The sequence below is a fragment of the Eschrichtius robustus genome, chromosome 10, assembly GCF_028021215.1.
Source record: "Eschrichtius robustus isolate mEscRob2 chromosome 10, mEscRob2.pri, whole genome shotgun sequence".
Classification (NCBI taxonomy): Eukaryota; Metazoa; Chordata; class Mammalia; order Artiodactyla; family Eschrichtiidae; genus Eschrichtius; species Eschrichtius robustus.
The window spans coordinates 56,961,186-56,981,156 of NC_090833.1; the positions used below are offsets into that span (position 1 = coordinate 56,961,186).

At 42.6% G+C, this 19,971-nt stretch overlaps 1 protein-coding gene and 1 long non-coding RNA gene across 3 annotated transcripts in view; one reads left to right on the forward strand and one right to left on the reverse strand.

Moving 5' to 3' along the window:
- Positions 1-1,854: 1,854 nt before the first annotated feature.
- LOC137769909 (uncharacterized) lies at positions 1,855-12,214 on the forward strand. The gene is made up of 2 exons (XR_011075102.1): positions 1,855-7,578; positions 10,285-12,214. It is a non-coding gene; the product is annotated as an uncharacterized lncRNA (long non-coding RNA).
- GLDC (glycine decarboxylase) overlaps positions 11,049-19,971 on the reverse strand; it is a 98,858-nt gene continuing 89,935 nt past the window's right edge. Inside the window, exons 22-25 of one of the 2 annotated variants that reach the window (XM_068552020.1) lie at positions 17,054-17,149; positions 13,899-14,071; positions 11,918-11,998; positions 11,049-11,370 (exon numbers count right to left, since the gene is read on the reverse strand). In XM_068552020.1, the coding sequence (XP_068408121.1) occupies positions 11,227-11,370; positions 11,918-11,998; positions 13,899-14,071; positions 17,054-17,149 (494 nt within the window). In that variant the 3' untranslated portion in view covers positions 11,049-11,226. Of the gene's footprint in view, positions 11,371-11,500; positions 11,999-13,898; positions 14,072-17,053; positions 17,150-19,971 lie in introns of those variants that run through there. The other variant, XM_068552019.1, reaches the window with a different exon arrangement.

A 19,971-nucleotide genomic window follows, 5' to 3' on the forward strand; every position in this document is an offset into this window, starting at 1 on the left:
TCTGAGATTCTGTTCATTTTTACTCACTTTATAGTCTCTATCATTCAGATTAGATTAATTCTTAGTGATCTGCAGGTCCACTGATAATTTCCTCTGCCATCTATATTCTGCTATTGAGCCCATCCAGTAAGTTTTTTCTATTTTGGTTATTGTATTTTTCAGTTCTAAAATTTGTTTGGGTCTTCCGCGTATCTCTTACTCAAGTTTATATGATGAGTAATTTTGTACTGGATCCTGGACATTTTGAGTAGTATGAGAATCTTATTCCTATTTAAATCTTCTATTTTATAAGGCCAACTGTTTAGGTTCAGTGGGGTTCAGGCCCACTTTTGTGGTTCAGTGTCAATTTTCAAAGCCTCTGCATTGCTATTCTGGTCCACCTCCACTTGGATGCTACCCAGAAACCAATCTGAAACCTCAGCAGTAGTCCACCCATAGTTCACTTTGCCATGTTGATTATGGTCAGTTTCATGCGTGGTCTGCTTGAGGGTCTGCCCAAGACTTCATTAACAGATTTAAAGGAACCCTTTCTCCAGCTTCTTTCTCTCTCATCCTCCCTCAACCTCTAGTTGGGATGGTTAAGATGCTGCCTCTTTGCAGCTGGTCACTCAGTACAGGGCAAGGATGGTCCACAGGGCTCCTCCCCACAGTCTTGGCCACATCTAGTGAGTAGGGGGATGGGTGTTCACTTGGAATGGGGCAGGTATAATCAAACGGATTTTTTATACAGGTCACCCTTTTCCCATCCTTTGGCTTATGAGAGCAGGCTTTTTGTTTTCTTCATCTGTACCCATTGATGTTTTCAGGTTTTTCGTTTTTCTTGCACCCAAATCAGGAAAGTAAAAAGGTGGCAAAAGAAAAACCCCAGGGAACTTCCAGGTCATTCCTCAAGTTCCAAAGTGCCTACCCAGGCTACCACCTTTTTTCCACCTTTCAGAGCCTTTTGATAGTTGCTTTATATATTTTGTCCAGGGTTTTTGGTTATATTTAGCAGCAGGAATGAGGCGAAATATATTTACTCCATCTTGTGTGGTACTCAAAGTCCTCCAAGTAGCCTTTCAAAAACGGGTAAAATACTATAAACAAAGCAGACATACTTTCATCAGTCACCCTGCCCATTCCCCTCCCCCTCCCAAGAAATTATGAGTTCAGTGTTGCCTTTTCAGTTTATTTTTAAACTTAGGTATTCATGAACAAAATATAGTATTTCAAATGTTAAAATCTGCAACTTTTATTTCATTGGACTTTATGCTTTAAGATAGTCTTCTCTTTTAATAGGTAAACTTAGTCTCTTTATGTGTGTTATACTGGAATGTTTATTCCTATCATTGCAGTTTGTTTATTGTTACGGAGGAGGCAGGAGTAATTCTTACCTTTCCTCCGTATTCTCATAAATGAAGAGGATTTGATCCTCCCCGCCCCACCCCTGCCACACACACATGCTGGACTGAAAGGTAATGTTTCTATCATTTTGTGATCATCCTTAATCTTTCAACTTAACTTTAGAGCGTATTGATATGATTGATATTTATAAAATATGGTCAATAGCTCAGTTTTTTTCTGAATAAAACATATATTTTTGTTTCCCTTCAGATTACCTTTTCTGACCTATTAATGTTTAGTATTCGTTATAACTTATTTTTTAAAACTCAAGTTATTTTAAATATGACTTGCTGTTTTACTTGACAAGTTTTGTCTGTTTACTCACTTTCTTGTTGAATACTTCAAGATGTTTTTTTACCATGGACTTTTCAGTGAAAGTCTATGAACAGTAAATTTTATCAATCTTTGTGGGTCTGAAAATGTTTTTTTTCACACTGATTTTAGAAAGATAAATTGGCTGGGTTTAGAATTCTAGGTTGCTAGTTATTCTTTCTGTAGCATCCTGTAGCTTTCCATTGTGTTCTGGCATCTTTTATTGCTGAAAAAAGTTGGATGTCATTTTGATTTGATTATTTCTTTGAAGGATATATGTTTTTCCCCCCAATAACTTTGGAGTTTCACTAAAATCTATCTAGGTGTGGATTAATTGCTGTTTGCTTTGCTTGGGATTCATTGTACTCCTTTAAATTGAAAATGCAGTTCTGGAATTTTAAATTTTTCTTTTAAAAATAATTGTTCCTCCCATTTTTTCTATCTCCTTGACCTCCTAGAAGTTTGTAGCAGTCTACCCTCCATACCTTAGTATCTGTTACATCTTTCATCTCTTTAACCACTCTGTGCTATGGTCTAAGTGATTTCCTTATATCTTCCAATTCACTGAATTTTCTCTTTGAGTCTAGCCCACTTTTTAACTAAACCAGTTGTTAATTTTGTTGAATGGGACTCTTTCACCATGCAACTAGTAATGAATTTGGCTTCTGCATTCACATGTAGCAAAGATTCTTGTTAGTGACTTTGTTTCCACCCGTGGCCTGGGAGGGAAAGCTTGTTTTCCTGCTGCGACCCTGAGCTAGAAATACCAGTTTTTCAGTCCTGGTATTGGAACAGAACTTTCCCAATTCTAAGCATACCCCATTCCTGCTTCTTACTATACATTATAACTGCAGCCTCGATTCCTAACACCTCTTCCCTGGCATCTTTGGAATCCCAATTCCTAAGACACATATCCAGTCCAGCCACCTCCATGGGCCTCGTAGTGTCAGGCCCTTTGGGTTCCCTCTTCATTTCTGCCACCTGGAGATTTCCTTTTCTTCCTTGAGAACCTATGTGTGTTTTTTAATGGGGGGAAGAGAAGTATTTCACTGGCGTATCCATGTCTTTGTAGCAGGGATAGCAACAGTTCCCGTATATGTTCATTCTGTGTCCAAAAAGAATTGAGTACCGTTGGTATTTTTCATACCAACTTACTACTTACTACTCGCACACCCTGTGAGGTAAATGCCATCATCTCCATTTTACTAATGGTAGTCAGGAGCAGATTTAGAATTTAAGCTCAAGGCTGTGTTACTTTCCACTACTTTTTCTGCTTCACTATGTTGTTTGATTATTTACTCCAGTATTTTTGTATTACATCCTTTTGCTCTTTGAAAACCAGGTTTGGACACTATTTTAAAGAGAACCAGCGTGTAACCTGACTGAATTTCATCTGAAAATGTCTGAATGGTTGTTGCATGGCACCTGTTTCTTTTTAGAGACTCTTCTCGTTTTCATAGTGTAAAAACCATGGGCTTCATTCCTAAATGCAACCCGTTTATGGGAAATAATGAAGTTGCTTAAGGATGATACTGAGCCTGCCTAACTGGCTCCTTTCAGCCTCTCGTCCCCAAACTGCCCCTTGTTCAGGAGCATTAGACCTCAGACTGACAGCACTGGTGTGAATGGCAGACGCTGTCCCAGGCTAAAGGCTGTCTTTCTGACAAAATGCAGAAATAGTGCTGACTCTCCTCTCTACCCCCCACTCCTCCCCCCCCCCCCCCCCCCCCCGCCAACATGGCTGGCACCACACACTATACTCACTCCTTTGCTATTTGCAAGTTTATGTAACAGCCTACCCAACTGTCTCCTTCCATGGAAAGTATTTTCTTCATTGTCTTTTGGAATGCATTGAAGCTGCTTCTCTTAACCAATAAAAACATCTAGTTCTTCTATTTTGGGGACCTTTAATATTCCTATGCAGTTCACGTTGGATAAAATGTCTTGAATGCAAGCAAGTTATCTTTTTCCATTCTTTATGCCAGACTTTTAAGAAAGAATCTGTTTGTAATCTAATTCTACTTTGGCTGCTTCCTACTGCAGTGAGTAGCAATTTTGGATCAAGTTCCCAGTGGCAGCACTGGGGGAAATTCTGCATTTTTTTAGGATGACTGATATCACTCCTGGTGCTGTTGGATTCCACCCTGTTTTCTGGGAATTTATAACTTCGGCTGTTACTTAAAGCACTTAAATCTTATGAATCTCACCAAGTTTTTTGTTTTATTTTTTTCAAATGATCTTTAGAAGTGCTTTTGTAGGAAATTGAAAATGTCATACCCCAAACTATACAAACGCTTTTACTAGTGCTTTTACAGTGCAATAGACAGATCAAAATCACACTAAAATTCTCTTGCATTGGTTCTGAAAACCCTAGACCTCTATAAGAGATCCAGACCCCCAGAGAGTCATGTAGGTCCATTTAAAAAAATAATTTGTAGTTGATTTTTTTTCAACCTTCTGTTGTCCATTGATTCTCTTGAATTCAGGAGAAATTATAGGCAATCTCCAACCTGCATTTCAGAACTTAATTCGTAAAAGAATGATGGCCATAATCTGTGACTTAATGTAGGTTGAAAATGAAATCTCTTCTATGAATTAGTACAAATATTTCCCATAGGAACAGTGATACAGAGGAAAGAGGTAGATTTCCAGGTTAGCCTTCAAAAGCCTCTTAAACCCTAATTGAGCAGCACTGCTTTTACGGAAAAGGTATCCAGTAACCCTTCCCAGTTCCAGGCACCAGAGACTGCCCCCTCCCCTAGATAGACTACATGTTCCAAAACAAACTACGGGGTGGGTGATCTGACAGCAGAGATTGTAGCTTCTTCAATATCAGGGACTTATTCCCCATCCTGAGGAAGTTATATATATGAGAGGTGGGGAGAAGACATGGGAAAAGCTCCAGATGGACAATGTGTACGAAGGCTGGGAAGTTAGTTGGCAAGGTAAAGCTACAGCTGGGAGGCCCCCCCGGAACAGGGAGGGCTAGGAGAGGGGGGAAGGGGGAGATCAAGTACTCAATGAAGCAAGTGATAAGAATTACATATGAACAGGAGAAGGAAGAAAGAGGAAAAAGAACATCATAACTCACCCGCACAGACCACACATCTTTGTTAGTCGTACACAGCAGGGTCCCTGCCTGCTTCTGTGGCCAGTAATAAGCAGGCGGGTCCTCCAGCCCCTCAGGCTCCCTTCCTGGGAGGTTTCCACCCGCCCTGTCCTCAGGGCTTTGCTGCTCTCTGGACTCGGTTTTCAACTTCACAGACATCCTAACCCTGAGGTAGTCACCCCCCTGCCTCTTACTTCCTTACCTCTGGCCTCAGGTTTGGCTCCTGTATGGTTCCCTCAGTTCAGAACTCTTGCCGCCTAGTTGGTTTCTAAGAAAAACTTCCGTGTCCTTCCTCTTCTCTCAGGGTCCTCCCCTCCCACACACATTTCCCTCCTAATCATGGGGTCCTCCCTCTACCCCTTTATTGAGAGGCCTTCCCACTCCAGTATGTCTGGTGCCCCCCTCCCAGCCTCTTTCTCATCCAGGGAACTTGGACCCTAGGTCTCTTCTTCCACTCGCCACCCCCGCCTCCACCCAACACTGCTTCTCTCCTCTTCCTCCACCTGCTTACTGCTGGCCTGCCTCCCTCCCAAGCTTGGGCTTCCTCCTGCCCTCCACCCTTTCCTTTTGTCAGACCCTGTGCTCTCAAGTCAACTTTTTAACCACCCCCCTTCCCCATTCTCTTGATTTCTCTCCTCTTCCTAATTTGAGGGAGTTCTCTCCTGCCTCCTTATTTGGGCCAATTGTTCATGCGCTTGACTCCCTTCTCTTCCTTCTCACCCTGGAGAACTTTCTTCCACCTCCCCTACCCCCCCATCTGCCTTTTCTTTCCCCCCAGTATTTCCTTCATCTGCCTTGTCACTGAGCTAATGATGTTCTTTCCTCTTCCGCATCTGAATCCTCCCCATCCCTACCACAGACCCCTACCACCTCCTCCCCCATTTCCTTCCTGTTCCTAACCTGCACCTTCTTCCCACTTTCAGTTCTCTTCCCTCCCTCCTTCCCCAATTACAAATCCTTCCCTCCCTTCCTGACCCAAGGACCGCCCCCCCTCCCCAATATCTTTTCTCCTTTTCCCTCAAAGCCCTCCATCCTGAGCCGGGGTCCCGTTTTTCCTCTCTGGACCCTATTTTCTTCCCTATGATCTCGACTCTAGGCTCAAACCCCTCCTCCCCCTTCTTGACTCCAGAAAGATTCGGACACCTTTCTTCAACCCCAGCGTTTATTCCTCATCTTCTTTCTTCCTTCCCTATTTCCCAGAGATTCTTAAAACCCTTTACATATGAGATTGAAAATAACCAAATGCTAAATAAGATGGAGAATACAGATACTAAGGCCTTCAAATATGCTTCTCCCTCTTCCTGAACACCCCCTTCGCCCCTTCTCCACGTCTAGTCATGGCTGGCTTCTTTTTGTTCAGATTTTAGCCTGAAAGTCACCTTGTAAGAGAATCATTCCCTGGTCACCTAATATAAAGGATTCCCAAACACCACCCACCCACAGACCATATTGGTTTTTGTTTTCTAAAGAACATTTAATACTGTGAAGTCTTGATGTGTTCGTCCATCTAGAATTGACGTCCCATGAAAGGCCTTAACTTTCTTGTTCATCTTCTTTCTCTGTCATTTAGAATGGTGCCTGGTACATAATGGCTCAGTCAGTTTGCTGAATAAGTTAGTGATTTCTAGGTACCAGACACTATGCCAAGTGCTCACGCTGTCTTGTTTAATCCTTACAACAAGGCTGACTGAGGTAAGTACTTTTATTATTGCTATTTTATACCTTAAGTAACTGAAGTGCAGAAAGGATAAGTGAATTTGCCTGTTGTCTCAAAACAGTTGGTATATCTGAGAACTTAATCCAGATCCGTATGAAGTCACAGCTCATGTTCCTCCCACTTTCTCTGGTGGTCCAGAGGAAAAGGGCCGTTAGGAATGGAAAGGGAAAGAAGATGGATCTGAATGCAAGGTAAGTCAAACTGGAGTCAGGACTCCTGTGCTGGGACAGGGAGTGCAGGATGTATAGAATAGGACACTAGATCCTAAGTGAAGATGAGGATAATAACAGGAGCTAACACTTAGGAGCACTTACTTTGTGCCAGGTTCCAAACAATATATCGAATTCTCTCTCACCTAGGAGTGGTAATGTCATCTTACAGATAAGGAGACTGAGGCTCAGAGATGCTAATTATCTTCTCTGAGGCCATACAGGTACGATACAGGGGAGCTGGGATACCACCCCAGGCAGTCTGACTACAAAGCAAGTACCCTGGTTGCTATCCTGCACTACACGCAGCAGGAAAATAAACAGACTTACGAGAGTAGTATGCTCTGTGTTGGGCACCAACTCCTGCTTCCTGGATTCTTATCTTCTGGACATTCTGGAATGACCTCAGCTGATGTAACACTCCTGCCTCATGGCTTACCTCTTACTGCTCTCCACAGAGGAGGTGATTGATGATGAACCCACGTTACTCCACTAGCACTGGGGAAGCCCCCCTCTTTTTATCTCCCCCCTTCACCTGGGATCAGCACAGGGCAGCAATTCTGGATTAGCTCTACAGACTGTATCTGCTCTACAGACTCAAGCTTTTTTCTTGAGTGAGGTGTCCCCGGGCTTAGATTGCTGAAGCATGGGGGTAAAAATGGAGAAGCAAGCCCTTCCAGCTAGAGATCTAAAACCACAGTCTCCAATTGGCTTCTTACTGATAATAAAGCTGATTTGTTTTCCAAATGGCAGGAGCGAGCCTAGCAGGCCAGACAAGGCGGAAGCACAGGTGGCATCGGCTCTAGGACAGTCTGCTCTAGTCATAGAGGGATTTTCCTCTCAAAATGGTAAGATTTGCATAAAAAATGCAAGGTTGACTAAGTCCAGCCTCTTCCTCACCCCTACCTGCCTCCCCAGACCCATCCCTTAAAGGCTTAGAGTTCTGGAAATGTCCCTGAAATGTGAACAAAGAAAGCTGAGAGGCAACAAAACCTGGGACTTGTTAGAAATGCAAATTCTCTGGCCCTGCCCCAGACGTACTGACTCAGAAATGGGTCAGGGCTCAGCATTCTGTTGTCTATAAGCCCTTCTGGTGATCTAGACACACTCAGGTTTGAAAACCACTGCCCTAGGTAACATCCCTAACCCTGGCTGATGTCTGAGCCAAACGTTCTGTCCCAGAGCCCTGCAAACCTCTCAAAGTGCTAACATCTCAACTTCCAAACTGCTTGTCCCAGATGGCTTCTTGCACCCAAAACTGGCACCTACATCCTTTTATTTGGATAAAAGGCACCAGTTTGGTCACTGGAAAACACGTTCCCTATATGTATCTAGAGGGTTCATGGTTTGTTTTTGTTTTTTTTTAATTATTTATTTATTTTTGGCTGCAGTGGGTCTTCATTGCTGCGCATGGGCTTTCTCCAGTTGCAGCGAGCGGGGGCTACTCTTCATTGCGGTGTGCGGGCTTCTCATTGCGGTGGCTTCTCTTGTTGCGCCGCACGGGTCCTAGGTGTGTGGGCTCAGTAGTTGTGGCACGCGGGCTTCAGTAGTTGTGGCTCGCGGGCTCTAGAGTGCAGGCTCAGTAGTTGTGGCGCACGGGCTTACTTGCTCCGCGGTATGTGGGATCTTCCGGGACCAGGGCTCGAACCCGTGTCCCCTGCATTGGCAGGTGGATTCTTAACCACTGCACCACCAGGGAAATCCTTCATGGGGTTTTCAGACTGAGCTGGGGCCCTTCCCCTCTATGACACACAGCTGCAAGGCGAGGGTTGTTCCAGGAGTGCCCTGTGGCCTATCCCAGGGCTGTGAGAAGGCCAAGGGGATGCCCGATTCACAGGATGTATGTGTGTCTACATCAGACTCCTCATCTTCAAAAGTGCTCAAAAGGTATATTCTCCATAACATTTTGTAGGTACTTAATGCCCCTGAATTGAATAATTTAAAATGGTAAATTTTATCACAAGGTGGGGGTGAGGGGGAACTACACAAAGCCTGTCCAGAGGCGTGTCTCCAAGGCCTGGCATTTTGTACTTAGCTTTAATAGAACCCTCACAGCATGCATTGGGAATACTGGTTTCCATGGCAGTGTCCCTCTTTGAGATCAAGGATCACTCCTTCATTCATTCAATTTATATTTGTTTGTTGAACACATACGATGTGGAAGACCCCAGCTCAGCACAGGTAATCCAATGATGAATGAGATATGGTCCCTGCTCTCAGAAAACTTAGTCTAATGAGGCAGACAAAAACCAAGTAAACAGAATAATTACTAACTGTGCAAAAGAGTGTAGGATAACAAACTGAGTGCCAAGCTAGAAAATAAGAGAGCCCATTTCATGGAGACGTGCAGAAGACCTCCTGAAGAGATGCTGAAACATGAAGAACAAACGGGAGCCAGCAAAGCAAAGGTGATGGGGACAAGTGCTCCAGGTGGAGGATACCACAGGGGCAAAGACCCAGAGCAGGGAAAGATGGCACAAGCCTCAGGTGAATGCATGAGCGACTTAATAGTGAAGACAAACAGTTTACTTCAACTCTCTAAATCACCTGCTTTTGCCCCTAACAAACATATTCCAGGGCAAGCAGTGGATGACCAGCTGTGGAAACAACTTGGGCACTCGACCATTAACACTTTACAGTCTGATAAGAAAGAAAAGACTTGCTGTTCACTCTGGTGGTTTGTTTACACATGCTTGTCCTTCCTCAGAAGGGGCTACTCCATTTCCTGATGGTCAGTCTGTGTTGAGAGCCTGGTTTCCAGCTCAGGAAGGGCAGAGTCTCCAGGTGTGTGGTGACCACGGCAGTGTGGTACCCAGTTTACACCGGTAGGAACTGGAGTTGTTCAGCCTGGGTTCAAATTCTGGCTGTTCTTTCTCATCAGTTGTGTGACCTTGGGCATCTCTCCATACCTTCCCCCTCGTATAAAAGTGGAATGTTGTGAGGCTCCAATGAAATAATAAACACTTAGGATAGTACCTGAGAAGTACTCAACAGATATTAATCATTTAATTATTATGTAAAAAAGGAACCATGGATCCCATCACTTCGCTACTGCTTAGTTAGGCTGAAATGAACAGTTCTACAAACTTTTAAGTGTGAGAATGAGTAGACCGCTTGCAGAGCATTCAACAGAGCACGCAGACCTTTCATCCATGTCACTATCATAATAGCTTGAATAATGGTTGGTTGAGTAACAAACAAGGAACCAAGTAGTCAGGGTTAGAGCAGATGCTCCATAACTTTTGGGGAAGAACATAGGAAGCATTTGCTATTTCTAGGGAAAAGTTATTTGTGGCAGTCCTGCTAGTTGCCTACCTGAAACTCATTCTGCTCCTTTTCTTCAGTTAACAAACTTCTGGTTTTCTTTGGGGCAGTAACATGCCCAGGTAAAAGACCTTCTCATACTCCCTTGCAGCTAGGAGTGGCAATTTGAAACAAGCCTGGCCAGTTAAAAGTAAGCAGAAGTTACTGGGTGGAACCTCTGGGAAAGCATTTCAAAAGCAGCTGACCTGGATGGAATCTGCCTTTTGTTTTTCCTCCTTTTTCCTGCCTAGAATGGGTATGTGATGCCCAGGTATGCAGTAGCCATCTTAAGACCGTGAGGATGAAGACTATATGCAAAGGGGGCAGAACAGGAAGACTGAAGACTACCCCTTGGCTTATTACCTCTGGACTTACTGTTAAATGAGGAAAAATGAACTATTTAATTAAACTGCTGTGGTTGTTTTTCAGTTATATGCAGCCAAACACAATTCTATCAGAAAGGGCTAAAGTGGCATTCACTGCTAACCGAGACATACAAACTGTTTCTTTAGCCAAAGACACAACTAATAATGTAACGGTTCTGCTGGGTTGGGTATTCTCATTATCCTTCGAACGCCTCTGAAACTAGGGTACATGGGAGTTAACATTGGAAAGTGGACCAAGAAGGCATTCTTCCAATTGCAGTGCTTTTATTAGAATATTATTAATTGCAGATTTTTTAAAAAACTACACACATGGAAAAAGGAGAACACTCAGAAATACTATTACAGATTAGGCAAATTAGTAGGATGAAAAAGATTTCTTCAGTGTATACAAAATGTAAACATTTGCCCTGGGATTTCCCACAGGTGGCACAGTCCACAAGGACTTATTTGGAATAAAAATATGTCTATCGGATCTCCAGTATAGTCTCTATACTGCAAACTTGCTACATTGAAGTTAAAGTTACTAGCACACCCCAAATTTTCTACGCAAAAAACTAAGTGGTCCCGATCAAGGCAACTTGAACATCAACTGCTACATGTGAAAGCAGAGGCACCAAAGCAAATCAATCTTCCAACAGTGAGCTTCCACTCACTATGCTAATTGTATTTACATTTACCTTGAGAGATATTACAAAAATATACACAGTATATAAAACCCCTACTTGAGTCTGTGGTGGAAAGTGAAACATTTCTTTATCAGGCATTCCAAAGCCATTAAATCAGTCACTTGAACTTAGGGAGAGAAGACTAAGAAGAGGCCCTCTTCTGTTCAGAAAATGGGGACTCGTAAACATCCATGGGTGGGCAGGTACAAACCAGGTGCTGATCTCCATAGATGTCATCAATCCGGGCAATGGTTGGCCAGAATTTGTTTTCTGGTTTCACGAAGGGCTGCAAGGGACAAAAGACAGAAATCTTCCGGGATATTCTGAGAGGTTTCTCTCGGTGGGGAAGAGGAAACTGCAATGATATTCCCACGGCCTGAGGTACCGTTAGCCCAACAAGTACTCAAAAAGTATAAAAAGCTAAAATCCAACCTCCTTCATTACTGTCCATCCGAAACCCCCTGTCCCTACTCTGCCGAGCATACCACAGAGCACCTTCACCTAAGAATCAAAGGGGAGAAAGACTGCATTTGGGGCCATCTCTCTGTTGGATGATGGTAGAAAACATCGATCCACTTGACGGGGACTCCCATTTGGTCTTCCTGCACTGTGCACCCTGAGGATTCCCAGGCCCCTGGATGGCATTCTGACTCTGACCTCAAGAGCTCTGAAAGCCAATTACTGTGTTCTGCATTGTTCTGCAAAGGTGTCCTACATGTGGTCACTATGGTGAGGAGACAGCAAGAGTGTGAGCCCCACAGAGTAGGTGATGGCCCCTCATACACACATGAACGTGGACCAGCTGGCACATCCAGTTTCAGAGGAGAACTTACGAGTGGGAATGCTGCCACCTCTCTGGAATACGGCCGATCCCAGTGGGAGGACGTGACGCAGGTCAACGAGTGTGGAGACATCTGAGACAGAGACATGGATGGGAGATGGGGTCAGAGCAGAACAGTGCCTTTTCCTTCCGCACGTCACATCAACCAGTGAGGTGATGGAAGCCCATGGATGGAGGGTGGTGGTTTTGTTTCAGTTTGGGGGGAAGGAAATTTTGGTAGGAAAATTTTTATTGTGAAACATTTTAAATATCAGAAAGTTACAGTAATAAAATAAGCACCCAACATAAATCAACATTTTTGTCATATTTCTTAACCTTTTAAAACAAGAAACATTACAGATACAGTTGAAGCTGCCTGCATATCCCCTTTCCATCTTATTGCTGGCCCTCCTCCCCAGCGATAACCACTACCTTGAATTCGGTTGTCACAATTCTCATCATGTTTTTATACTATTACTGCATATATTAATAAACTGCATAGAGCCTAGTTTGGTACACTTTTAAACCTTATATCATCCTGTGAGTATTACCCTCCACTTGCTTTTTTTTTTTTTAATTTTTATTTATTTATTTATTTATGGCTGTGTTGGGTCTTCGTTTCTGTGCGAGGGCCTTCTCTAGTTGCGGCAAGTGGGGGCCACTCTTCATCGCGGTGCGCGGGCCTCTCACTGTCGCGGCCTCTCTTGTTGCGGAGCACAGGCTCCAGACGCGCAGGCTCAGCAATTGTGGCTCACGGGCCCAGTTGCTCCGCGGCATGTGGGATCCTCCCAGACCAGGGCTCGAACCCGTGTCCCCTGCATTGGCAGGCGGACGCTCAACCACTGCGCCACCAGGGAAGCCCCCTCCACTTGCTTTTGTATCTCAGTATTGTATTCTTTAGATGTCTATTGCTATTTTTTTAAAAACTGCCTAAACCCTGAAAGAATCCAGAGAAAAGAGAAATAATAATGAGAGAAAATCATATTATATTCCTCCACTAGCCTGTCAAACTCACACTGAGCACGGTGCTGGCCTTCTCCCGCCAGCCATTGGCCCCAGCCCTCCACCTTCAGCTGGGCAGCTCTGGAACTTGTCTGAGCTCCCCTGAACATCTCATACTCCTCTGGCTTGAAGCCATAACAACAGAACCACAGCCTTCGAGGTATTCTCAATTCATGATCCCTCAGCTTAATAATGTCTGGACCTAATGCAGAACTTAGAGCTCCGATCAGATATAAAAGGAACATATTTTGGAAGAGGCGAAGTAATCCCTAACAATTTTTTTTCCAGTGTAGGCCATAAACATGGTAAAACATTCAGGCCAAGTACCATTCTGGTTGTTCTAAGAGATAACGACTCTAATAAAAGAATATCTTTATCCAGAGTTTATAAGGTAAATAATCTCAGTAGAGTGCATCAAACAGAGACACAGAATGATAAGATTTCTCCAACTATATAGGGTCCTTCAGCCTCTGCTCCCTCCTTTGGAAGCCAACTGGGTCCTTGTGGGGTAAATAGCTCCCGCAACCACCAAACGTATACATAAAGTTAAAACATATCAGAAATAACCACATTCGGGGCTTCCCTGTGGTTAAGACTTTGCCTTCCAATGCAAGGTGTTGCGGGTTCCATCCCTGGTCAGGGAGCTAAGATCCCCCATGCCTCGTGGCCAAAAAACAGAAACAAAACAGAAGCAATATTGTAACAAATTCAGTAAAGACTTCAAAAATGGTCCACGTCAAAAATATCTTTAAAAAAAAAAAAAAAGAAAGAAAGAAAAGAAATAACCACATTATACTTGAGTAACCACTGTTGTGTTGATTCAAGAAGATTTAAACTTCCAGGTAATGAACGTATGGTCTGCTCAGAAGAATGGCCTTATCCTAGGCAAGAATATCATCTTCCAGTAAGACTTCAGAGGTTGCCGGCACACCATCCAGACACTGTTTTCTACTCTCTGAGATATTTTAGATAAAGTACCAGTGCCTACGTACCTTCAGTGGATTGACCCTGGGGTCGATGCGGCCCTCCTCAATGTCGGCGATTTCCTGCCGAATGCTGATCATGGCATCGCAGAACCTATCCAGCTCTGCCTTGTCTTCCGACTCAGTGGGCTCAATCATGAGAGTGCCTGCCACTGGCCAGGACATGGTAGGGGCATGAAATCCTGCAAAGGAGATGGAGGAACTTGTGTCACTAACTTTAACCTCCCCAATTTGGAAGACGAGGCCCTCCCCATCTTATAGTTTATCCCAAGGAAAATAATCTGATAAATTTGCTACGGTATATATCTAGGGATTCATTTTAGCACTATTTATGGAAGAAAAGCTTAGGAAATAACCTAACATCCAACGATAGAGGATTGGTTAGGCAAATTTTACTGGGCTTCCATACAATAAATATGCAACCATTCTTAGTATTTAAATGTATATTTGTTAATATTTTTGAATGTTTACCCAACTTAAGTGAAAAAGACAAGCTACCTAATGATACTGTCTCGTTTCTATTTTTAAAATGACAAAAGTATTTATATATATACACATTTATATATGTGTGTATGTGTATATATATACATACACTTTATATATGTATGTATATTTTAGGAGGGAAGCTGCTTTGAAGAATAAATACTAAAATTTTAACAGGGTTATTGCCAGAAAATGAGACTAGGGTTTTTATTTCACTTTGTTTTAGAATCTTTTTATAATGTTCATGTATTACTTTCAGCTAAGAGAAATTAAAATATTATAGCCTACCAAAAGGTAAATAATGAGGTAACAAGCATTAAGGAGGCTGGGGTGAGTGTTACTGTCCCTATTTTACAGATGAGGAAACTGAGGCTTGCCCAGGATGTAGAAAGTCTTCACCTTTACACTGAATACAGCTGAAGGTATTTCTATGTTTCCAAAAGCTTTCACATGTTAAGATGAATCGACAAGACACATGGTCAAGAGAGAGATTTCCTGGACAAAAGCCAAAAACAACTTTTTCCCAATTCTTACACTTTTTCCTGTGAAACTTTAAAAGATGAAGAACAGCTCCCAGGTTGATATTTCTGTCAACTAAGTTGGCCCTGGAGGGCAATGGTTCCCAATTCTGGTGTGCATCATTACGTGGAGTCCTTTATAGAGTCATGCCTGCATTCTTTAAGGGATTGTCTTCTCAACATTTTATTATAAAATTGTTCAAATATACCGATAAGTTGAAAGGACTGTAGAGTGAACACCCATACACATTCTACCTAGAATCTACAATGACGCTCTGTTTGCTTTATCACATAATCTAGTTATCTATTCCTATCACATATCTAAGGCATCCGTCTTAGTTTTGATGCATTTCCAAGCATGTTGCAGTCATCAGTACACTTCCCCCTTAAACACTTCAGCATGCATATTATTAGCTAGAATTCAATATCTGAATTCAATATCTGTCCCCATATTTTTGTGATAGTTTACTTATTGCGAAATACACAAATCTTAAGTGTACAATTTAATGAATTTTGACAAATGCCTACAACTGTGTCACCCAAATCAGAAAGGGATTTCTTTTTTAAACAACAAGCTGATCTCATTACCCATTAAGTCTGACCTCAATTCCATGTGTGAGCAAATGCAGCCCAGTATTTTCTGCTGTAGTGGTTCCCATATCTGGAACCATCTGAGTTGTCATGGAAACATGGATTCCTGGATTTTAACCCTGATTCAGGAAATCCAAGGTATGAGCCTTTAAAAACTCATATCAGAATCAGGTTAAGTTTGGAAATCTCTGCCATATGGCAGCATGCCCCACACTCACCTGATAGGACTCATCCATAGAGTGCTTGTAAACACAGATTACTAGGCCTCACCCCTAGTATAATCAGTAATTCTGATTCAGTAGGTGATTTAGACCCAGAATCTGTGCTGTCATTTTCACTGTTGTTTTTTTTTACTTAGCCATTCATTCATTCTCTCACTTATTAAGCACAATTGTTCTGAGTGCCTCCTATGTGCCAGGCACCTGGACAATTCTGGGCTTAGGGCAAGCGTAGCCATCACTCTATCAAACATCAAAATATCAAGGTTGTAGGTAGAGCAGAACTTGGAAATACTGGGCAGTAACCTCAAATACCACTTCCCTCCTACCTCCATCCCCCAGCTCCCTCCCTGCAAATGCTGCTGCAGTCAGATGCGGGATACAGACCACACATCTCAGAAGGGAAGCCTTAACCTGAATCAGCCATCACTCAGCCATTGCCTGGGAAGTTAAGTCAGGTCATAGGAGCAGCCAACAGGAGATTCTGAGGTAATTGCTAATTTCATTAATGAAAACTGTCTCTGGTTTTCCCATTTATTATCAGTGTAACTCTACATAATAAGATCATTCACGAGAGAAGTGAGTCACACACGTGGGACTCCCGTTATGATACGGTAGTAAAACTATTATTAAAGTTCCTTATTAAAAGAAGTCATTCAAATCATCTTAAAATTCAGATAGGACTCCACATCCATCAAAAGGCAAAGTTCTCCCCAACTTAGCCTTCCTGAGAATTGAAGGTTCTGTGATGTTATTAATAATGTCACTAAGAAAATGTATTTTAATAAGGGCTGTGCTGAGTGAACATCCACTAACAACACACAGATAAAAGACTTCACAGAAAATCACATCATCTCTGTGAAAACAAGGTGCACCTATTCCTTCATCTCTATAAGCAGCTGAAACAGCTATGCCACGACTGAGGTGGCTATAAAACTCAAATGCCACTCATCTTTCTAACACTCCTACAGGATGCCTGCTTCACTTCCTTCACTTTCATGGACCTCTCTGTTTACCAGGAGTCGGATAGGTGGAAGGATTTACCAGAAACATGGGCAGAGAGCAGCAATCATTTTCTTTGGGATTTTTAACTTTGTTAACTATAAAGACTTCTTTACCTAGCTGCTGATGGATTCAAGATGCATGATTTAATATCTTTTGAAGGACGGTACCAATGGAGTCCTGGGGAAAGTTTTTTCTCTATCCACAGCCCCCAGATCCCCATTTAGCCTGTGGATCAGTTTACTATGGTACCTGCACATTCAGTCTGTGGTCCATAGCCAGCATGGGCAGCTACATGAATGTCAAAAACCCAAGTTCCCCTACAAGGGGTCACTCCCGGGAGACCGCTCACCATAATCCTGAAGCCTCTTGGCCACATCGACGGCCTCAATATTTGCAGACTTTTTGAAGGGTCTTGTATCCAAAATAAACTCATGAGCCACATAACCTGTTGAGGAAAATTATTTCAGCTCAAGATTAACATCAGCTTGTTGTTTTACCCAAGCAAATGAACAAATAAACCAGCTTTTTAATGCATATCGTTGAGGACCAAGAAACCATGGGCATTTGGTAAGTTTATAGTTGACAACAAAGATTTCATCTGCTCTTATTACGTACAAAAATTGTTAACATGTTGGGCCAGTATGTCCAGTCCTCAGTGCTCAACACACCCATGAGCCAGGAGGCTGGTGGAAGGTGGAACAGGAGCTGGAAGACTTGCTGAGATCCCTGGGGATGAGACCATTTCTACTCAAAGGACCTAAAATCTACTTGCAACAGTTAAACATGTCATCATGGGCCTGGTCCTTTTATATAAAGTATTTCTAGAGTTAAAGGTACATTGACACCCTTTTCAACAGCATTGCTCCCAACGTCAAATAACGGTTTCTTGTGTGTGTGTGTGTAAATACATACTAAACATATCCATAAGACACAGAATTTTATTTGATTCTTCAAAGGGGCTTTTGAGGTTTTGGTTTCAGGCTTCAGGCTGAGAATTAGAAATAAGGGCTGTCAAACAGCACACCATAAGTGGCAAGGAGCTGATGAGGCTGAAGTCTTGTGGGGGTCAGTTCACTTTGTTCTAATTTGTAAACCAATTGCCTCTCTAGCCTCAGGCTGCCATCTCCCCAGCATGACTTGTTGACCACCCATCCAACATCTAGAATAAACCACAGAGTAAGTCAGCATTTTCTTAAATAGAATAACATTCCCGGGAGCTTCCCAAATTCCATGGCCCACACAACTGATGAATTTCCTTCAAAGAAAGTATCTACTCAGGTGAAAATAACGTACTCCTTCTTAACCCGCTATCCTGACCCTCAGCAAACAGTGAATCTACTTACAGATACTTGGAGCAGACATAACCCCTCGAGCCTGAGAAGAAAAGCTCCAGTCATTAACAGCCCCTGAAGATCTAGTATGTGAACTGCTCTGCTTCTTGTGTGATGAATACATATGAAGGGATTGGCTTTGTTTGAAAACAAAAGTATGAGAACCCGAGACTTTGAATATACTGTCACCGCATATTTTTAAAACAAGCTTTCTAACCGTGATGAGGATTCAATTGTAAGGAGTGTGGTTCAAAAGTAGAAAGGTGTATTTCAGAGGTAGATAAACTTAGACCAAAAAAAAGTGCCTAAAAGAAATGACCAGCTGGAATGTTCAGGGGGAAAATCATGACATTATTTAAATCCTCATCAACTATTAATTTCAGGAATGCTAAATGCCCTACGACACTACCCCATTTGGGGAGCCCAACCTCAAGCTTCGACCTTTCTTTTCTGAGGCTCTGGCAGCCATCCCAGCACCATGACAATGACTCGAAGAAGAAGGCTAATGGAGCTCACTGCTCTGAAGAACACTCAGCCATCAGGAGGGGAGGAGGAGACGGACACACAGTGGGGAGGAGTCTCTCTTGCTGGCGGGCAGACAGCACAGTCTTTCAAGCAGAGGTTCAGTAATAGCTGAAAGGCCGCATCAAGCCAAGCCCAGCCCAGTGCTGCTAAAGCAAGACTTCATCTGTAGAGGCCCCGCCACAGCCAAGTGGTTTGGGAAGAGCTCCATTTTCAAAATGAGGTTCAGATGTTATTTTCTAAGTCCATATTCTAATACGTTCAAATGGAAACTGTAGTGGGATTTCAGCATCTCTCTCTCTCTCTCTCTCTCTCTCTCTTTACTTGAGGCTGAAAAGGGGTGAAATTTAAACTTGGTTGTTCTTGGAGGCCAGATCCCAAGATGTTCATCTTTGTTTGCAGTTTTTAAGGAGAAAAGATATACAAATATATGGCATATGGTGAGTCAGAGTAATCTGAAGTAGAAATTGTATAAACTGATCAGTGCAAGTTTTAATTTTCAGTGAGTATGTGTTTCCTCTGGGCCTAACCATGACTATAGCTGAGAGTCTGAAATGATAAGTTGAAGGAGCAAGGAAAGAAGAGGGGTCGGGGGGATGATGGAAGAGCAAAATAAAAGTGGCTTAGCTCTAGACAGTATGGTACTGGCACAACAACAGAAATATAGATCAGTGGTACAGGATAGAAAGCCCAGAGATAACCCACACACCTGTGGTCACCTAATCTATGACAAAGGAGGCCAGAATATACAATGGAGAAAAAACAGCCTCTTCAATAAGTGGTGCTGGGAAAACTGGACAGCTACATGTAAGAGAATGAAATTAGAACACTCCCTAAACACCATACACGAAAATAAACTCAAAATGGATTAAAGACCTAAATGTAAGGCCAGACAATATAAAACGCTTAGAGGAAAACATAAGCAAAACACTCTTTGACATAAATTACAGCAAGATCTTTTTTGACCCACCTCCTAGAGAAATGGAAATAAAAACAAAAATAAACAAGTGGGACCTCATGAAACTTAGAAGCTTTTGCACAGCAAAGGAAACCATAAACAAGACGAAAAGACAACCCTCAGAATGGGAGAAAATATTTGCAAATGAAGCAACTGACTGACAAAGGATTAATCTCCAAAATATACAAACAGCTCATGCAGCTCAATATCAAAAAAAACAAAGAACCCAATCCCAAAATGGGCAGAAGACCTAAATAGACATTTCTCCAAAGAAAATATACAGATGGTCAACAAACATTTGAAAAGATGCTCAACATCACTAATTATTAGAGAAATGCAAATCAAAACTACAATGAGGTATCACCTCACACCGGTCAGAATGGCCATCATCCACAGACAATAAATGCTGGAGAGGGTGTGGAGAAAAGGGAACCCTCATGCATTGTTGGTGGGAAT